The following is a 17,521-nucleotide window of genomic DNA, read 5'->3' on the forward strand; positions in this document are numbered from 1 at the left end:
AAACGCCAGACAGACCAAGGGTTTAGGTAGGTGCCTGTGCAGGTTACGTACTGGTTCTACGGATACTATACCAAAAGTGTTTGGTGGAAATGCAGTTTAAAGGGACTGAACAGTCCATGGAGAGTGTAACCTTGTAACCTAAATTAACAAGGCATTCAGTTATTTTAAAAGTGTTTACAGCTGTCTGTGTGGTTTTTACCTTTGGGGGTTCCAGTAGCAGCTGGTGAAAATCTTTGAGTCGGGGTCTCACTGCCTCCAGGATGCTGTGGTTGACTGAAAATGAAGGGTGGGACATCCCAGGCGGGCACTCCATATGACCCTCAAACCTACACACAGAAAGTTCTAACCCCATGAAGTAGCTCACCAAGCACAGTGTAGTAGTATCAAGTCTTTTAGACCGTGCTTAAGTTACAGACTAGCAGAATCAGGATGGGTCAAGAATCTGATATTAAAGCATATACTGATCATTTACAGAAATTACTTGCCGATGCAATATTGTATACAGAGTAATAATGTATTAAACCAAACTGATCTTCTACAAATTACTATAAAATCTGTGAATTCAATAACTAATATACATACAAAAATCAAAACTTTAACTTATTTCTCAACTTCAGCTATTCTTATATTATGTTTTTTCTCATTTTACATTCTCAAACAATCCCATGATCTATCATAAATCCAACGTCAAATCAAAATATCAAGAGTGGCAGCAGCCAAAGGACGTACGCTGGTCTCCTTGTCTCGAACAATGTGAGGAGGATTTGGATAACACTGACAATTGCAGATTCATTCTTCTCCTTGTCGAAGATGTTAGACAGCAGCTGCTCCACTGTCTCCTGCCTAGGGAGGGAACACACATGAAGATGAAGGGAAAGCTGGCTTCAAAGTCACTTGACAAATCTGTAGGGCAGTTTGTTTTCAATACCCTACTTGGCAAAAATGACAACAGTCATTGTTAGAATAAATGTATTATGACCCAGTGTACAAAATAAACTAAACAAAGAACTTAAGTAGTGAACAAACAAAGGCTAAATAACTGATCTACAAGGAAATCAACAGTACAGCAATTAGAACCTAAGGAATATTCTAGGGCTGTAGTCTCCTGGTCGACTAGTCGATTATTTGGTCGCTATGCTCTTGTCCGACCAAATTCTCATTGGTCGAATAATCGCCGTGTTACTTTCATAAGGAGAAAAGTGCTACATCAATAGCTTTCCAGGATTAATCCATTATTTCCTGCGGCGGGGGATAGGCTAAGTTACCTGTGAAAATGGGGGTGTTTTCAGAACACCCCCATTGTTGACAGAAAGTTGAACATGCCCACCCTCACGCTCAGCGTTGCGGTGACGCAGACCTCCTGTCTGTTTCTGTAAGCTGTATTTACTTGTATTTCACAGATAAGAAACAATAAATTGTGAAGACAGTAAAGCCTCCACTAAAATAGCATTTTAAGTCTTGTATGTCATTTACCCTTCAGGGATTTATACTTCGGGATTTATCCTGGCTGCATATGAGCAGAGGAAATGTCCACTCGTCGCTAGGCTAATGTATACCATGTAAAATGCCATAGGTTTGTGCTAATAAAGTTAGCATGTTGCATTTGCTTGGAAAACGTGTTTAGTATAAGACAGTTGTTTTGTCGGTGAATGTTGTGAGTTGTAATGGAGCCAAACTATGTGCCATTACCTTTGTTACATGTTGCTGTTGTCCCTGGTTTTATATGAGAAGAGGAAACGATCGCTAGACGTTAGGCTAATTTATACAATGTAAAATGCCATAGACTTGTGCTAATAACGTTAGCATGTTGTATTGTGGGGGAAATGTGTCCAGATAAAGACAAGTGTTTGTCTGTCAGTTCTGCGATTTATAGTGAAGCCAATTTGCGTACTTGTGTTTAAAATGGTCTCTATTAAGCCATATTTAATATGTGTTTTGAATCAACTATATAAACAAAGTTTGATTTGAACTAAACTTTACAGCACTTAACACAGTCCTCCACCACTGACTAGTGTTTTGGAGGTGTAACTGCAGAGTGACACAGACACACCACCGCAGAAGTAAAAATAACGTGCAAATTTTTTTTTCCCCACGACTAATCGATTAGTCAAAGAGTATGTGCGACTTTAGTCGACCAAGATTTTCTTTGGTTGACTACAGCCCTAGAATATTCAATAAAGTACATAAAACAGGGATGCATCCATATCAATTAAAAAGTCCACTACAATATTTATCATGACATTAAAAAAATTGAGAAAAATAATTTGAAACAAATTTCCTCATTGGGTCTGAGCTTGTCTCTGAGAGTCTGTCTTTTTGACCAGTACAAGTGCGCCCTCTGCTGTGTTCAAGCAAAAACAATACAATCGGGGCTTGACATTAAGCTTTTATTTTAAAAAAATATAAATAAAATCAATAGGGATTTGGATATTATTTTAAGTCATTAATGTACAAAACATACAATTACAACAGGTAACAATTACATGGCAGGGACTGTTCTAAATTCATTTTGTTGCCCGTTTTGCCTGCACCTTGCCGATTTTGGGTGACTGGAGTAATATCTTTAGCAAAATAATAATAAATAATAAGAGGGCATTCTGAGTGGGATTCATCATTCCGGATTTATTTTACGAAGTCTCCATTAAGACATCATAGTTCAAAGCTGGATAACAAAGCTTCAGGAAAGGATACAATTGTACCGGGGCAGCACAACGGTTAGCTTCTGGGTAAAAAAGTTTATCTCTCACATGCAGTGTTCCAGAGACATTTGATGTTAGGAAAGTTATGTCGTATGTGACACTGTCAACTCAAGAGTTAACTTCTACACTGTCCAGTATGTAAAAAAAAAAATTCATCAGTCTGGTTTAACACTGGGTGATGAGACAGACTTGCACACTCAGCTCAGCTGAAAAAGCTTAATTTCAGCAATACAGTATGCAGTCAATTTTCAGGTAATACTCTGGTACACTTTATCACAGTCCCAAAACAGTATTGAGACTTTTTTGTTAAATCGTGACAATGTGAAATTTGATATATGGTTACATCCCTATAATTAAGAGAACTCTTCTGGTCAGTACTGTAAAAGTTCTTGTAGATAAACACAAACATACTTTTCAAGTGTGGCCAGAAGTGGGTCAGGCTCTGAGGATCCCTGCACTTGGAACATCTGGTCTCTGCTCAGTCTGATGATCTCACACAATGACTGGGAGGCATTGGAGTGTCTCTGAGTCAACAAAGTTGGACCAAAAAAAAAAAAAAAAGACAACAAACCATAAATCTGTGGTCATGAGTCTGAGTCACGAGAAACTTAGCATATTCAATCATTCAATCAAAGTTCTATAATACCTGAACAGTTAAAAAATAAACATGGTACTCATCTTCATGCAGATTTAAAAAACATCTAATTAAATAGAATATACTCTATCTGCAGGGCTCAGCTGCTATGGGCTTTGTTGTAGTTTGGTATAAATGAAGAAGTGGACATGAAAATTCTCAAACAACTATTCTGATACATGTTAATGTTATCAAAAGGTTAATGACAACAAAACAACACACAACATTCCCGGGATCATCAAGAACCTGCAGCTGACTACAATATCCTGGTGACTGATGGGAGAAACAGGAACATGTGTGAAACTCACATCCTCATCTTGAGCAGGTTGTACCATGTCCACCAGTCTCTGAATCACCTTCTCCTCATTCAGCCACTGACAGAGGACAGAGAGCAGAGAGGGTCAAGACAGCACAAAACATTAGGAGAAAAACCAAGTGAACAAGACCTTTAATTTGAAGTAAAAGATACATTTACCAACTCATCATTGCTTGCATGGAGCAAGTGGGAAGATTCTTTGTACTAAACATTTAGAACATAACAGAGTTTATTCTGGCTTTTCTTTTGGCCTTTCGGGCATGTGCACCAATTAAGAAGAAATTCATAGTTACAGATCCACATTTTTTAGTTTCCATTAGCTTTACAAACAGACCAATATCAAAAAAGTGTTTTGTCCTCTACTGTCCAAATCCATGTTGCCAATTCAGCCCACTAATTCATTTTCAGAAAGCACCTCACAAGAACTTAATAATGAATTACCCAACACATGTATATTGTAAATGTGCAGTCAAATGGTCAAACTGAGTAGATACCCATGTGGCATCGTACCATGATGCTAGCCTTGCAAAACCAGCCTAAAAAATGCAACCTCAGCTTTTGCTGAGATTTTATCCGACTGAGACCTGACTAACCCAGCCAGAACTAGGTAGGTAGATACAAATTAAAGCATGGTTTTGGAATCTGCAGAGTCTCCTTCTCCCTTTAAATGGATTTAGACACACTTTAAGGTGGAAAGCTACTTTTGTTTTTCTAGTTTGAAAATCAGAAGCACAGCCCAATGACACACCTGCTAGGCTTGTACATGTAAAAACACTTCGTGATAGGTGAACTGATGGAAGATATCATTTATAGCACAGCTGACAAAGTGTTGTCCCACTACCCACGTTTAGAACGTCCTGACGAAGCTGTTGAGGTTCAATGCAGGTGAGCATTCTGAGCAGCAGGTCCATGATAGCAGATGTCCCAATGTGTTTGATCATCAAGTCTACAAAGTCTTCTCGCTTTCGCAGAAAATCCACTATCTATGAACACAGACAAACAAACCATACACACCCTCAAATCAGTACAGAGGATTAAGTGCGTTGTTTCCTACAGGTCTACCATATTCTGGTAAAATTGGAAAAGCCTTAAAGAAACATTCAGAGCATGTTAATACCAAATCAACAATACCAAAATTCTGACTTTGATGCCAACAGCAAGTTTAGTATCATGACACTCTATGTCCAAATGATTCTTAAAACTAAAATGATAATGACTCGATACTCGGTATATGATAGATCAGTAAAGGAATGTCTACAAGTGTTTATCACTTTGTTTGTTGCAAAATCATGAGACCCATAGAGTGTACAAAATTAATTTACAATGAAACTGTAATTATTTCGTTTTAATTTTATACACATCAGGACACACTAATCTTTAGCTACATTTAATGGGTCATATTTTAATAGATTTGTTTTACCGAGCTGTCATGAACAATGCCCATGTATTATTCTATGAACAGTTCCAAAATGGAAAACCATGGTTATACCAAAAGGCAATTTCCACTTCAAATTTTACTCCAGCAACCCAAGGACAGAGACACAAGGACTGAGCGCCACGGCACACGTGTGTGTGTGTGTGTGTGTGTGTTTGAGAGAAAGCAGAGGGGACAAGGTGGACTACTGCACGCAATGTTTGCGGACACTGTTTTGACACTTTTTGACCTGTCTGCCTGAGCTTGTGATATATCCATTTTCCACTGAATTCAAAAGGAAAAGGCAGTCAGCCACGTGGCTGTGAGCAGATATTGATCAGTGTAGGTGGCAAATAATTACGATGGTGGCGACAAACTTGGTCATTCAAAAGGGTACCACTTCACCCATCTGGCAGCCTTCAGTTTGTATGATGGATAAATCAGAATTGTTACTGTTTAAGCATGAAATGAATGCCATTAGTGCCACTGCAAAATTGCAGGGGCGGGGGCTTTTAAATCACGATGACAAGCTTAGTAGATGATGACTGACTGCCATCGCCCTGGTCCATCGGAACAACCCTATTTAGCACTAGCAGCTCATCACCAGCCTACTAGCTGGCTAGCCTGCTAGAGAATTCTCTAACATGTTGTGTGTTGTACTCCTTAGAGAGGTATTAGTGTCTGTCACTGAGGTGCTTGCTAAGGTCTGAAGTATTTCCTCCCTTGCTCAACACTGTTTTATAGCACCTTCTGTATACAGCCTTCATTATGTCAGTGGGTTCACCATCAGCATCGGCTCTGTAACATTAGGCAAAGTAGTTCAACAGACAACTTTGGCAGCTTGTTTTGGAAGGCAGGACAGAGCGTGGCAGTTTTATTTCTGAACATAACTCGCTGTTGTTGTCAGTAGCAGACATAATGAGCAGAGGTATTGCTCTTTCTCTCAATAAAAGGTGAGGGTCACGCTGCATGAATGAGGATGAATGCACAGTTGCATGTTTCCTGACCATAGACTGTACAAGCATCTGACTTGGCTACCTTGCCAATACTGTAATCTAGTGGAGATTAAGACAAATTAAACATTTCATCCTGTCATCACTAACACCAGAGATATATTTGACCTGCAACAAATACAGAATGTTGAGATGTTCTAAAACTAAACCATTTTTAACCAAAGACTATTGAAAAGGACCTAAGTTTCAGTACACGGTGCAACACAAGAGCATGTGACCTGATTAATGTGGATTATTGCATCTTGGTATAATTTCTAGAAAAATCATATCAGATAACAACTTGTATCTCGTTCTCCGACACAACCCCTCTTCTTGCTAACTTACCTGTTCAGGCTTGCGTCCTATAAGAATGGACAGGACCTTAGAGAAGAAGCTGGCCAGGAGTGGGTTGAGAGGTGGCTCATTCTGGAGGAAGCCATACAGTTTCATCAGCAGTTTTTCATCTTCTCCCAGTCTGTCATTGATCTGGCCCACATCTGATGTTAGCAGCTCACATGATATGTTGGGATACCTGTAAGAGAAGAAAAGCTGATAAGTATAGATAAGTATACAAATCTTTTCATTTATTTTGAACAGACAGTACTGCAAGTGTCAAAGACAGACTCAATGTTGTTGCTGAGGTAGCATTTTCTGCCCAGTGGCAACTTTGGTAAACTATTTTCATTTTTAAAAGAAAAGGAACATTTCAAATATTTTCTGCATTGCACTGTACAAACACTGAACTAACATTTTACTTAAAGGTAACCCATGAGCACCACACGTTCCCTAATGGCACAGTGCTATAAGTTTTGGGCACAAATTGCGGTTGTGATCTTTGGCTCTGCATTACATGCATCAATCTACATACCTTGTATTCTGCCTGCTGACGCGTGCACCAAACCTTAACCCCAAAACCGCTACATTTTGGCAAGAACACATACCGTTACAGCCCTATTGTAAACTAACTTCTTCTTCAAACTTTATTTTGAAACAAATGAAGGCGACACAAAGTTGGAGTTTAAGCTTGTTTTAGGATGGATAAAAGAACTGCGGACAAAAACATGTGGCAAGATATGGTTCTGTTATTTTCAGTTTCATTTGCTCATGACTGCTTTGCTCTTTTCTCTGTTTCTCAGTCCCACATTTGGGCTGAGCATAAAGGAGATGCTAGAAATAAACCATCAAAAAAATAAGATTAAGGTATCTAAAAAATAAATTTAAAAAGTGTCAAGTAAAATTTCACATGTACCAACAGGATTAATAATCAATCATTGCAGTGCATAATAAAAAAAAACTGGATTTTCACAGCACCATTCAAATAGCCCATTAAAACAGGTTATAGGTTAAGACTCAGGACTCAGAGAGGTGTCTACATAAGTGTTTGTCAAACTGCAAATCTCTCCTGAATAGAAGCAAAGAAAGTCCCCCATTTCGAGCTCCCTTATCCTTTGCACCATTTTCTCTTACTTGTATTTAACCTTCTCCTCAACATCAGTACTGGGTTCCTGTGTGATGAAGGTGACCAGGTCTTCCATGCACTGTGGTTTCAGCAGGAAGTCGACCAGTTTGTGGTTCTGGGCCTTGCACTCCTGCAGGACGTCGTCCTCATCCATCACCTCTGTCAGCGTCACATCCTCCTTCTCTAACAGCGTGTCAATGTGGGATGTGGTGTGGAGGTCAAATTTCCAAAACATGTTGGCTCTAAGAGAATTGGGCAAACGTCAGCAACAGCATGTCATTAAAATCAATACAAAATAAGGTCTTCCGTCAGAGGTAACCACATCAGAATAGACGACTGTAACTATTAGCTGAGGGATTATTTGACAGCTCTTTCTTCTGCCTACCTGTGAGTATGTTAGAGTCCAGATGGTGGAGCTCAGGCTAAAAAGAGGTGTGTTTTAGTCTTTGGGAGTTGTGGCCCATTCCAGGCAAGCCGGATGGACAGACAAGCAGGCAGACAGTGGTGATGGACAGACTGACCAACAGCACACATACAGCAGTTCAACAGCACACACCTGAGGCAAAAAACAGATGGAGACACGTTATTAAAGCAAGACTCTACAGCTTTTCATGTAGATATTGTAGCAATTTTGATTACTACTTAATAATAAAAATGGCACAGATTATTCACATTCCCATGTTCATGCATTTTTTGGTTGTACTGTTCTACAATGCCCAGTATTCCTCATAAACATCACATTCAGAGATGTAGCACATTTGCATGCAAGTACACTAGACTTCCGTTACTGTTACAACATACAACAATGAGGGTTAGGTATGGAATGCTGTACTTTTTAGTGTAAGTAAACAATGCTGTTTGGGCTGAAAAAGCCATGTGTAATGTAAGGTAAAGGAGGTTATTGGGTTGGTGCGGGGAGCAGTGAGACCTGGCATTAGGGGAGTGTCTCTGGGACGCCAGAGATCACTGTCTAGCCTCCTGGAGGTGTCGTGGGACCAACTAGACGAAACACTGGTGAAAGGAAATTCCCACCTGATGACCCCAAAGACGTGTTAGTTATCACTGCTCATTGGTCTGTATAGTTAAGCCTTGCCATAATAGCTTATCATAGGGCTTAGGAGGCTATTCACTGAGTGCTGATCCTTTAGCTAGAGCACAAATTTCTTGTGTTTATTTGAATTAAGGGTACCGAGCAAATAACATTGGTACTACTAAATACTGATCCACATTAAATCCATTGGTGCTGAATGCTGGTATCTGAGAGCGCATTTGTGTAAGAATGCTGGGTTTGAACAAGTGGCAGGACTGCCACAAAGCGGGCTGCAGCCTGGTAGCAACAAAGTACAATACCAAAAAAAGGTACAGTTGGGTACCAATGCCAAATTCCAGGTACCGGAACCAGTGTCAGTTTGAATGTGAACCATACCAAACCCTAACAATAACCCTTTATGGCCAATTAAATAATGGCACTGGAAAGCATCAGTGGGAAGCATGAAAATTCCTTCTTAAAGCTGCATTCAAGCCAACTTGAGCACTGCATGTAAAAACACAGCTCTCTCATTAATTTGAATAGAACCTGGCCCTTGACACAGAATGGGTGCCTGGCAAAAGAACACAGCGTTGCCTTACAAAAAGTTGAACTTTTGCTGTATAGCAAAGCAACATCATCCAGCAAGGTGCTGCAAAACTGTATTTATGTTTTATCTGGTGACTGTTGCTGCAACAGAAGAGATAGTAGTTGCTGCTGTGAGAACTTTTCAGAACTGTAAAAAGCTTTCTGTGAGTATTACAAGCAACATCTTTAAACCTCTGCTGGTGGTAAGTAAGTACCAAAACAACCTTGATAAAACTATTCTCAGTGAGGGTTGGCAATTAATCAAATTTCATTTTCAATTGCAATTTTGGCTTCCAACAAAAACGAAAACAAGATAATTGTGATAAAATGATTATTGTTCCACATTCAGTTTCACTATGGTGCTTTTGTTTTGTCTTGTCTCTTTTGACTTTCTCTTTCTGTAATTAGTGACTTCACAGACCCTCTAGTGACTTTATTTTTCAAAATTACTTGCTGCTGCCGCAACCACTGCAGGTGCAGCCCAATGGACCATCATTATGTTACAAAGTGGAGCTCTCAGAATGGCTGTTAACATTAGATTTAAGAAGGCAAAACCCTAGAAGGTCGATTAGCTGAACAAGACAGACACAGACTGGAAGGCCAGTCCTTCTCTCCACAACTGTGTTCAGGCAGCCTCCCACTGCAGATTTGGATTGTGCCAAGTAATAACTACTGCTACAGAGTATTAATCACTGTGGATATCCCACCACACTCTTATATAGGTTACTGCACGTCCTGGAGAATACCAAATAGAAGCATTTGGTTAAAGTACTTGAGCCCTGCTACAATTTAGATCTGCATTTTAGTCAGTGTGTTGTACCTGCTCTGTATAAGCAAGTGCAAGCTGCAGTTCAGGAATAATCAACAGGTCAGAGTCTCATGATGGCGAATTACTTTACATTACCAACATCTGTTTTTTTTTCTTACTAAAAATATGATAGTATAAGAGTCCCTTAACTGCTACAGTAAGAATTATGGCCACCAAGCCACCAGAGTTAGTTTTATCTGAAGTTCAAGTCAATCTACTGTTAAAAAGACAAGCTTTTTTTTAAAGTTCAAAGATTTCCTTATGTCAGTCAGTACTGGGTTAAATAATCAGTATCTCAGTATTAACCAAATTAATCATGTTTATGTTTTTTGCCATAATTGAGCAGCCCTATTCTCAGTCTATAGTACAGCCCCTGTACCTGGGCAAATAACAATAAAGCCTTTTGCTTAAACTTATATATACACAAACCACTAATGCTGACCACTTGTTTTCCTTAGCTTGACTGTTACTTTATACTCAAGGGATGTCTAAAAACAAATAACCTAGGTGCATGAGGAATGGGTGGTAAAAAAAACAAAACAAAAAAAACCAGTCTTAGATGCACCACAATGTTGTTGTGGAAGATTCAGCATCGATTCAGAAATAAAAAAAATTTAAAAAAATCTAAATATTAGTCAATAACGCAATGTTAACAGAATAAAAAAAAAGGCAGAACTCAACCACAAGGGCAGTGCAGCATCTTCAGAAAAGGCAGCGGTTGTAAGCATGTTTTAATTTAATGTCTAAATTATTACATTTGCAAGAAGAATGTGAATTAAATTGTAAATACTTCCTATGCCATCATCCAGAGACTAACGTTAACGAAGCTGAGCAGAGATCAGCAGTAACATCAACAAACAAAACTGGCTGATCAACACACGCTGTAGCATTTAACAACTTCAAACAACACTGTGGTGAAGAAAATAAGTCTAGTCTTGGCTTTCCCAGGAGCTAACAATGCAGCAGAGAGGCTGTTCTCCACTACTGGAGACAAAGCGTTAATAGCCTGCCCCTCATTTTGTTATTATCGTACAGGCAGGAGAATGTGAGAAGCTTTCAAATTAATTCATTAATTAATTAATGCAGATAACTTTTTTAAAATAAAAAGGCTGCTGACCATTTATCTTACTTGCCAGTTATGTTTCATTTTATATTTCAGTGGAATGATGACACCAGTGAATGGTTTGGTGCGTGATAAAGCCTCCTAGAGCAACAGACTGAAAATTGTGCTCCCTTTTCTATTCATCCCATTAAGAACTGATTTTGAATCAAATCAGACACCAAAGAATCGCAGTCGAACCGAATCATGAGTTTCCCACGGATAAGTACAAGTATTTTAGCTGTATGAGGCAAAACTGACTGTTCACCCTTTGCTTGTTTGCACAGCAGCTTGCCACTGCTAGGTAAGATTACAAGCTGTATGATTTAAAACAGATCCAAATGTACTCTCTCTTCTAATTAGGTGTAATATAAAATACTGTAGTACCCTAATTAGTTAAATTTAATACACTGTACCACACAATACATACAGGACACCAATAAAAAAGTTGTGATGCAGGCTTGCTTACATAATACAGAGCTATTTAAGATTTTCTAATGTGCTGTCATTTTCTCCATATACAAGTATACAAGGAAAATAAATTTAATTCCTTCAGTGCCACAGTGTACACAATACAAACAGACTAAATAGCCAGACAATACTTTACACTAAGTACTGATTCCTTAATTAGACTAAGGGATTACATAAATCACAATTAACACAGTTTGATTTCTACTGGAGAAACCTCATTTCTTGGCCGTGCATATGCTTAGTGCTTAGTTGGGTTTCTTATAGGATCTTTTACAAGAATACATGTATATGAGACAGTACAGGGAATGTTATGCTGTAAGATATAAAGAGAGATCATTATTCATAGCTTTTTCCAAATGGTTATAACCCTAACTCAGACTACAACTGAGATACACAAGGTCTAAACCATTTATACAGCTGAACAGCATTTGTAAATGTCAGAAACATTCACTCTGTAAGGAAAATTGTGTGGTCTACTCACTGCCTGATCTTTCAGTGTGCCACCAGTCCAAATGCACCACTAAATTAAAAATATAAATGTACTCAGTGTGCAGCTTTTTATATCAAATATTCCAGTTTTAATTTTAAAATTAGGTGGTAATCAGATTCTGAGAAGTCTGATTACTGGCCAGCTGCAGGGAAACTAGTTTTACGCTAACCAGGTTATTACCATGCGTGTACACCTATTCTCATGTTTTCTGCCTCAAACAGATTTCCCAGACAACTTGTTTTCCTGTGTACATGCGAACACAGTGATTTACTTTGGAAAGCATACAGGTAGAGAGGGTAAAGCGTGCGCTGGTGCATAATCCTTGTGCCTACTTATATTGAAGAAGAATGAAATGGTACTGAGAGACTGCAATGATTACGTTTGATACACATGACAAATACACATGACCACTATGAGCTCAAAACTACTTATAATACCACAATGTGGCAAGTCACGATCATACAAAGTGCATTCATGTTCTTTTGATTTTGGTTGTGGTTTTCTCTCTCTATGTGAATTACCTTAGCAACAGCTGTCCACCACTAGCATAAGTGTTGCAACTATAAAATACATCCATTAAAAGACTCAATCAGTGAACAAAATGCGTGCCTCTACAATGCAACAAAATAAAAGTGAAACGTATACCAAAGGCCAAAAGCCATAAAATACTTTATAACACAGCTACAGCTATAATAACACAGTGCCTGATTGGATGCCACAGTCCACCGGTCACTGTCACGAGACCCCAACAAAATCGATCTAAACATAACCAGCTAGCATTACTGTCAGTCTAAATACATTTCACTGTTAGGTTTCCAACCTATGTTGTATGCGCACGGCCAAATTAAAAGACTACAGCGTTTTCTTACTAAAATGAACAGAGCTACTAATGCCTACTCTGAGAATTATACGGTCCAGTAATTTACAGTTTCTAATGCCAAACCAACGGACTGAACCAGTTGAAGACGCAGCGTTGTCTCAAAATGCAATAACGTTAATAACCGCCCATTCTGACGATAAGTTACTAAGTTAGTTAGTCCACCTATCGCACGGAAAGTCAGCGTTCCTGAAACAATAAACATGATGGCCCTTTTACAGTTAATTACACCGAACGTCAGTAATAGCTTTAATTTCGACTGAAAGTGGTTTGAAACGTCAGGGAAACAAAATCTGATCATTCAAACTATTACCTTGCCAAAATAAGTTACCACTGACTAACATTATTTGCGTTTTGCAGTTGAAATACTACGTTTACAGTAACGTCAGATCATTTACATACCAGGGCCCAAAACAGACTACCGCTAACAGAAACGCACCGGCTCAGGCAAACTGGCTAACGTCACTAGCCATCGTTAGCCATTGTTAGCTAATCTGAACACCTAAAATCAGCATCAAACTACCGTTTAGGACTACGTCGTTTCAATCGGTATCGGTGAGCTCTGAGACGTACGTTATTTAGCTTCTAAGTTGGTGAGCTACATGACGATATGGCTTACCGGTACCTAGTAACACTCACATGCAACGTTAACGTTACCACAGTCCTAGCTAACGTTAGAGGTTCACCAAGAGTGTCTGACAGCACAGTGTTAAGATGGCCAAGTATGCTTCTTGCTAGCCAGCTAACGTTAGCCGGCTATCTAAAGACTGCTGGCTAATCGTCTCTTCAGCACCAACCAAGTGCATGGGCTGGCAAGTGTACCTACCAATAGACAACGGCAAACGGCGAGTCTCCAGCATGTAGCTTATCTTGCCATTAGCCCCAGGCCTTAACAAAACAAACACTGAGAAAACACGAAATTCCGGTAAGGAAAATAAAGCGTTTAAAACTGATTCTGACAGGCGCGAAAAGGTAGATCATCGGAGGGCACTTTTCAAGATGGCGGTTCCGTCAACTTCAGCGACCCCTTCCCCCACTACAGCTACGGCATTTGTCACTCACTCTGTCACCGCAAAACTATTGGTTGTAGACCCGTCGCTCAAACCAGGCCTTGCGGTTTTATTGGCTACAGAGCGTGCCACTTCATTGCGTCATTTAATCGAAGATACATATTATGTGGCCCGGAAGAGCGGAGTTTGTACAGTTTTATCAACTGTAGATGTTTAGTTAAACGCGTATGGTCACAGAAGAAGTAAGAATAAATGTCGGTTCATGTCATGAGTTATATAATCAAATTTGGTGAAAATCGGTCACTGTCAAACATTAACCCCGCTCGCACGTTTGCCTGGCATGACAAATCGAACGTACTGGCACAGTACGAGCACGCCCTTGGCTCGCTGAGTAACGCCCAATTTACTGAAGGATAGTGATAGTAGACATACAGTATCCTGAGATGATTTTCACCTTTTGCCCCGTCTGAAAAGCAACTGCAAATATATGTATACCTTAGGTTTATATTATCTATCTCCCTGATTTTGTTTTATATTGCACCTTACTGTAAGCTAGTTTTATATTTTTGCACCTTTATGTTAGTTATTTTTATATTATCTACCTGTTAGCTAGTTTCATATTTTGTACCTTAGGTTTATTATCGACCTTACTGTTAGCCAGTTTTATATCATCTACCTTACTATTAACTAGTTTATATTTAGTTTTATATTTGCTATACACTGCTTTTTCTACTTTGTGATTTAGTCCTTGAATATTGCAGGCTTTGTATCTGCACTCCTCTAACTTTGTATTGCAACTGCTGCACAGTGATTTCCCTCAGGATAAATACAGTTTTATATAGTTCCATATCTATAATGCAACAATGTAACATTTTGATTTTATTTATGATGATGATGATGATGGTGATGATGATATTCTTATTACATTTATTTCATAATGTAAGCTTACAGCAAACCAGCGATAGAACCTTAGTTATCGCAATAACCCAGACTCCATGTTTGGATTAATTTGGATTAGATGCATTATTTATAATCATTACACAGGGTTAAATAGCTGAAAGTACTATCAAATGCAGTTTGGCATCTAACCAGGGTATAAAAAATATGAATGACTAAAGTCAAACTTCTTCCCATTCTGCAGCATACCTATGTAATGAACAACACATGTCTGGTTCTTCTTTGGAAATGTTCTCCCATCACTGGGAGATATTGTCTTGACTTCCAAACCCATGGTTGTGCTTCATCAAAACTTAGCTCTAAAACATACAGCCTAGGAAGCCTTTTCCACAGCCAGTGAAACACGTTTGTGGCTACAGGTCGGGCTATATCAGTGGAAAACATGCATTCACAGACCATTCATTATCCATTAATCGAACAGTCATTTTCCTAATAAAACAATTAATTCCGGCTTAATAAATTGATTGCAAGGTAAAGAATTAAATTCCATGCTCAACAATAAACCAGTATAGAATGCACAGTACAATAAGCAAGTATGTATGTACAGTGTTCAAAGAAGCCAAAGTTAAACAGTTAAATACAGGTCAGAGTTCGATCAAATCAGATGGTCTATCATATGACACTCCATTTCTTATTTGCAGAACAGTTAAGGAGCAGTGTGAAAAGCATTTAGAGAAGAGCTCACATGATTTTTTAATAAAATTAAGGATAATCTGACCAGGCATTATGTATGATTTTCTGTCGCTTTGGACAAAAGTGTCTGCCAAATGATTACATGTAAATGAAACATTGAGATAAAAAAATTCTTAAAAGCATTTTTTGTGAACATCAAACAAATTGTGTTTTGCTTGTAAATTCTAACATTTTCAAGATATTAGTCCACTTAAAGTCTTAAAAAATATATACAGTATTATTGTGCATTTCAAATGACTGCAATGGGTTGCACATCATCTTTAAACTAAGAAAGAACATCTTTGCAGTCAGTTTTGGAGTGCAAGAGGAAGGAAGTCAAACTCAGTTATGACACGGACATGTGCATATATCATCACATTCTTTTAATGCATCACATTACTTGATGTTTAAGGGGAATGGCCTCAGTGTTGAAGTCCATTAAAGGCATGCTCATATTTGGTATGACATATCTGACCTCGTCATTTACAGGCAGGTGAACTTTGTAATGTAAACAAAAAAAACCCTCAAGTTTATGCCAGGAAGGGTTTGCTTAATTTACAAAGAATACATTGTTCCTCTTCACATTTATTGTAATGAACATGTTATTGCTCCCATCCAATAACATGTTCATTACAATAAACATGTTATTGCTCCCATCCTATGAAACTATTTTAGAATAGTAAAACTAGTAGGTTTTACACTCTGTATAAATTGTATAGTGCAGAGTAAGGAATGGCAGACATAAGAACATTCAGTAAGAAACATTTTCATTTATTAAATACAAAATGATGTACATGCAGACCTGACTTTACTTCTGACCTGGGAATAATATAAATAAACAACATGCATCTCAATGGACAGGTCAGGTCTACAGAGACACAAAAACGCAGCTGATGACATTCATCTGCAGCTGATGACATTAATCTGATATTCTAGGATGTTAGTGTAATCATTTCAGTCATAGGATGTGTTTTTTTTTCCAACAAATAATATTAAAGATGACATCATGTTAATATATAGTTATAGCAGACATTTTGACTTGTCATTGTGGGAAAAGCACATTAACATAATATTACATAACATTAATGACAGTTCAGTTCAAGAGTCCCAATAAGTTATTGTAACCAGTGGGCTTCTGCGTCATGGTGATGAGTTAGTGACAATGCTGTGGATCTCTTGACAATATACTGTACATTACACTGTTACTTACCTATATATATATATATATATATATATATATATTCTTTGCTCTAGTTCATCTATGTTTTGTTCCAGTAGCCCATAAGGTTGCCCTGGCGCCCCAACACCTGACGCATACCTTGTTGACCCGGGTGACATACGACCCGGTATGACTCTCTTGTTTTTAAGGTTGCATTCATCCAAAAGGAGGCCAGCAGCATTAAGAACCTTGCATAAGGGTGCAGAGATATGTGTTACATGACAGGCATTCAAACCCCACTTTTCCGCATCAAAGTCACAAGCTTTAACCACTGAGCTATCCACCTGCTCTAAGCTCCTGTCAGGCATCATAGTGGCTAAGATGAACAGGCACATTGTCCAATCCACGAGCAAGGCTCAAAAAGGAATTGCTTGTAATACCAGGGGAGCCATGCACCAGCGACTGGTCGATGGAGCAGTCACCCAAGACTGCAAGACCAGGCAGACCAACTTGTGCACCCCCTGGATTGACTACAAGAAAGCCTACGACTTGATGCCACACACATGGATATTGGAATGCTTGGAAATGTACAATATCAACAGGACACTAACAGCCTTCATTAAGAACTCAACTGGGCTGTGGAAAACGACTCAAAGACAATTGCACAAGTTACCATCAAGCGTGGCATATACCAAGGTGATACACTGTCTCCACTACTGTTCTGCATAGGCCCAAACTCCTCTGGCCAACTCATCACAAAGAGTGGCTGTGGATACCAGCTCCGAAGTGGAGCAACTATCAGTCACCTCCTCTACATGGATGGCATCAAGCCAGGAGTGAGCAAGACAT

General features: G+C 38.8%; 1 protein-coding gene across 6 annotated transcripts in view; it reads right to left on the reverse strand.

Annotated features, from left to right (window-relative positions):
• ppp6r3 (protein phosphatase 6, regulatory subunit 3) overlaps positions 1-13,903 on the reverse strand; it is a 41,186-nt gene extending 27,283 nt beyond the window's left edge. For 5 of the 6 annotated variants that reach the window (XM_050072223.1, XM_050072222.1, XM_050072221.1 and 2 more), the window contains exons 1-9: positions 13,701-13,903; positions 7,900-8,070; positions 7,523-7,756; positions 6,401-6,587; positions 4,495-4,632; positions 3,642-3,707; positions 3,111-3,223; positions 730-843; positions 200-326 (exon numbers count right to left, since the gene is read on the reverse strand). In XM_050072223.1, the coding sequence (XP_049928180.1) occupies positions 200-326; positions 730-843; positions 3,111-3,223; positions 3,642-3,707; positions 4,495-4,632; positions 6,401-6,587; positions 7,523-7,749 (972 nt within the window). In that variant the 5' untranslated portion in view covers positions 7,750-7,756; positions 7,900-8,070; positions 13,701-13,903. Of the gene's footprint in view, positions 1-199; positions 327-729; positions 844-3,110; positions 3,224-3,641; positions 3,708-4,494; positions 4,633-6,400; positions 6,588-7,522; positions 7,757-7,899; positions 8,071-13,513; positions 13,567-13,700 lie in introns of those variants that run through there. The other variant, XM_050072219.1, reaches the window with a different exon arrangement.
• Between the last annotated feature and the right edge of the window lie 3,618 nt (positions 13,904-17,521).

Source organism: Epinephelus moara, chromosome 20 (genome assembly GCF_006386435.1).
Source record: "Epinephelus moara isolate mb chromosome 20, YSFRI_EMoa_1.0, whole genome shotgun sequence".
Lineage (NCBI taxonomy): Eukaryota > Metazoa > Chordata > Actinopteri > Perciformes > Serranidae > Epinephelus > Epinephelus moara.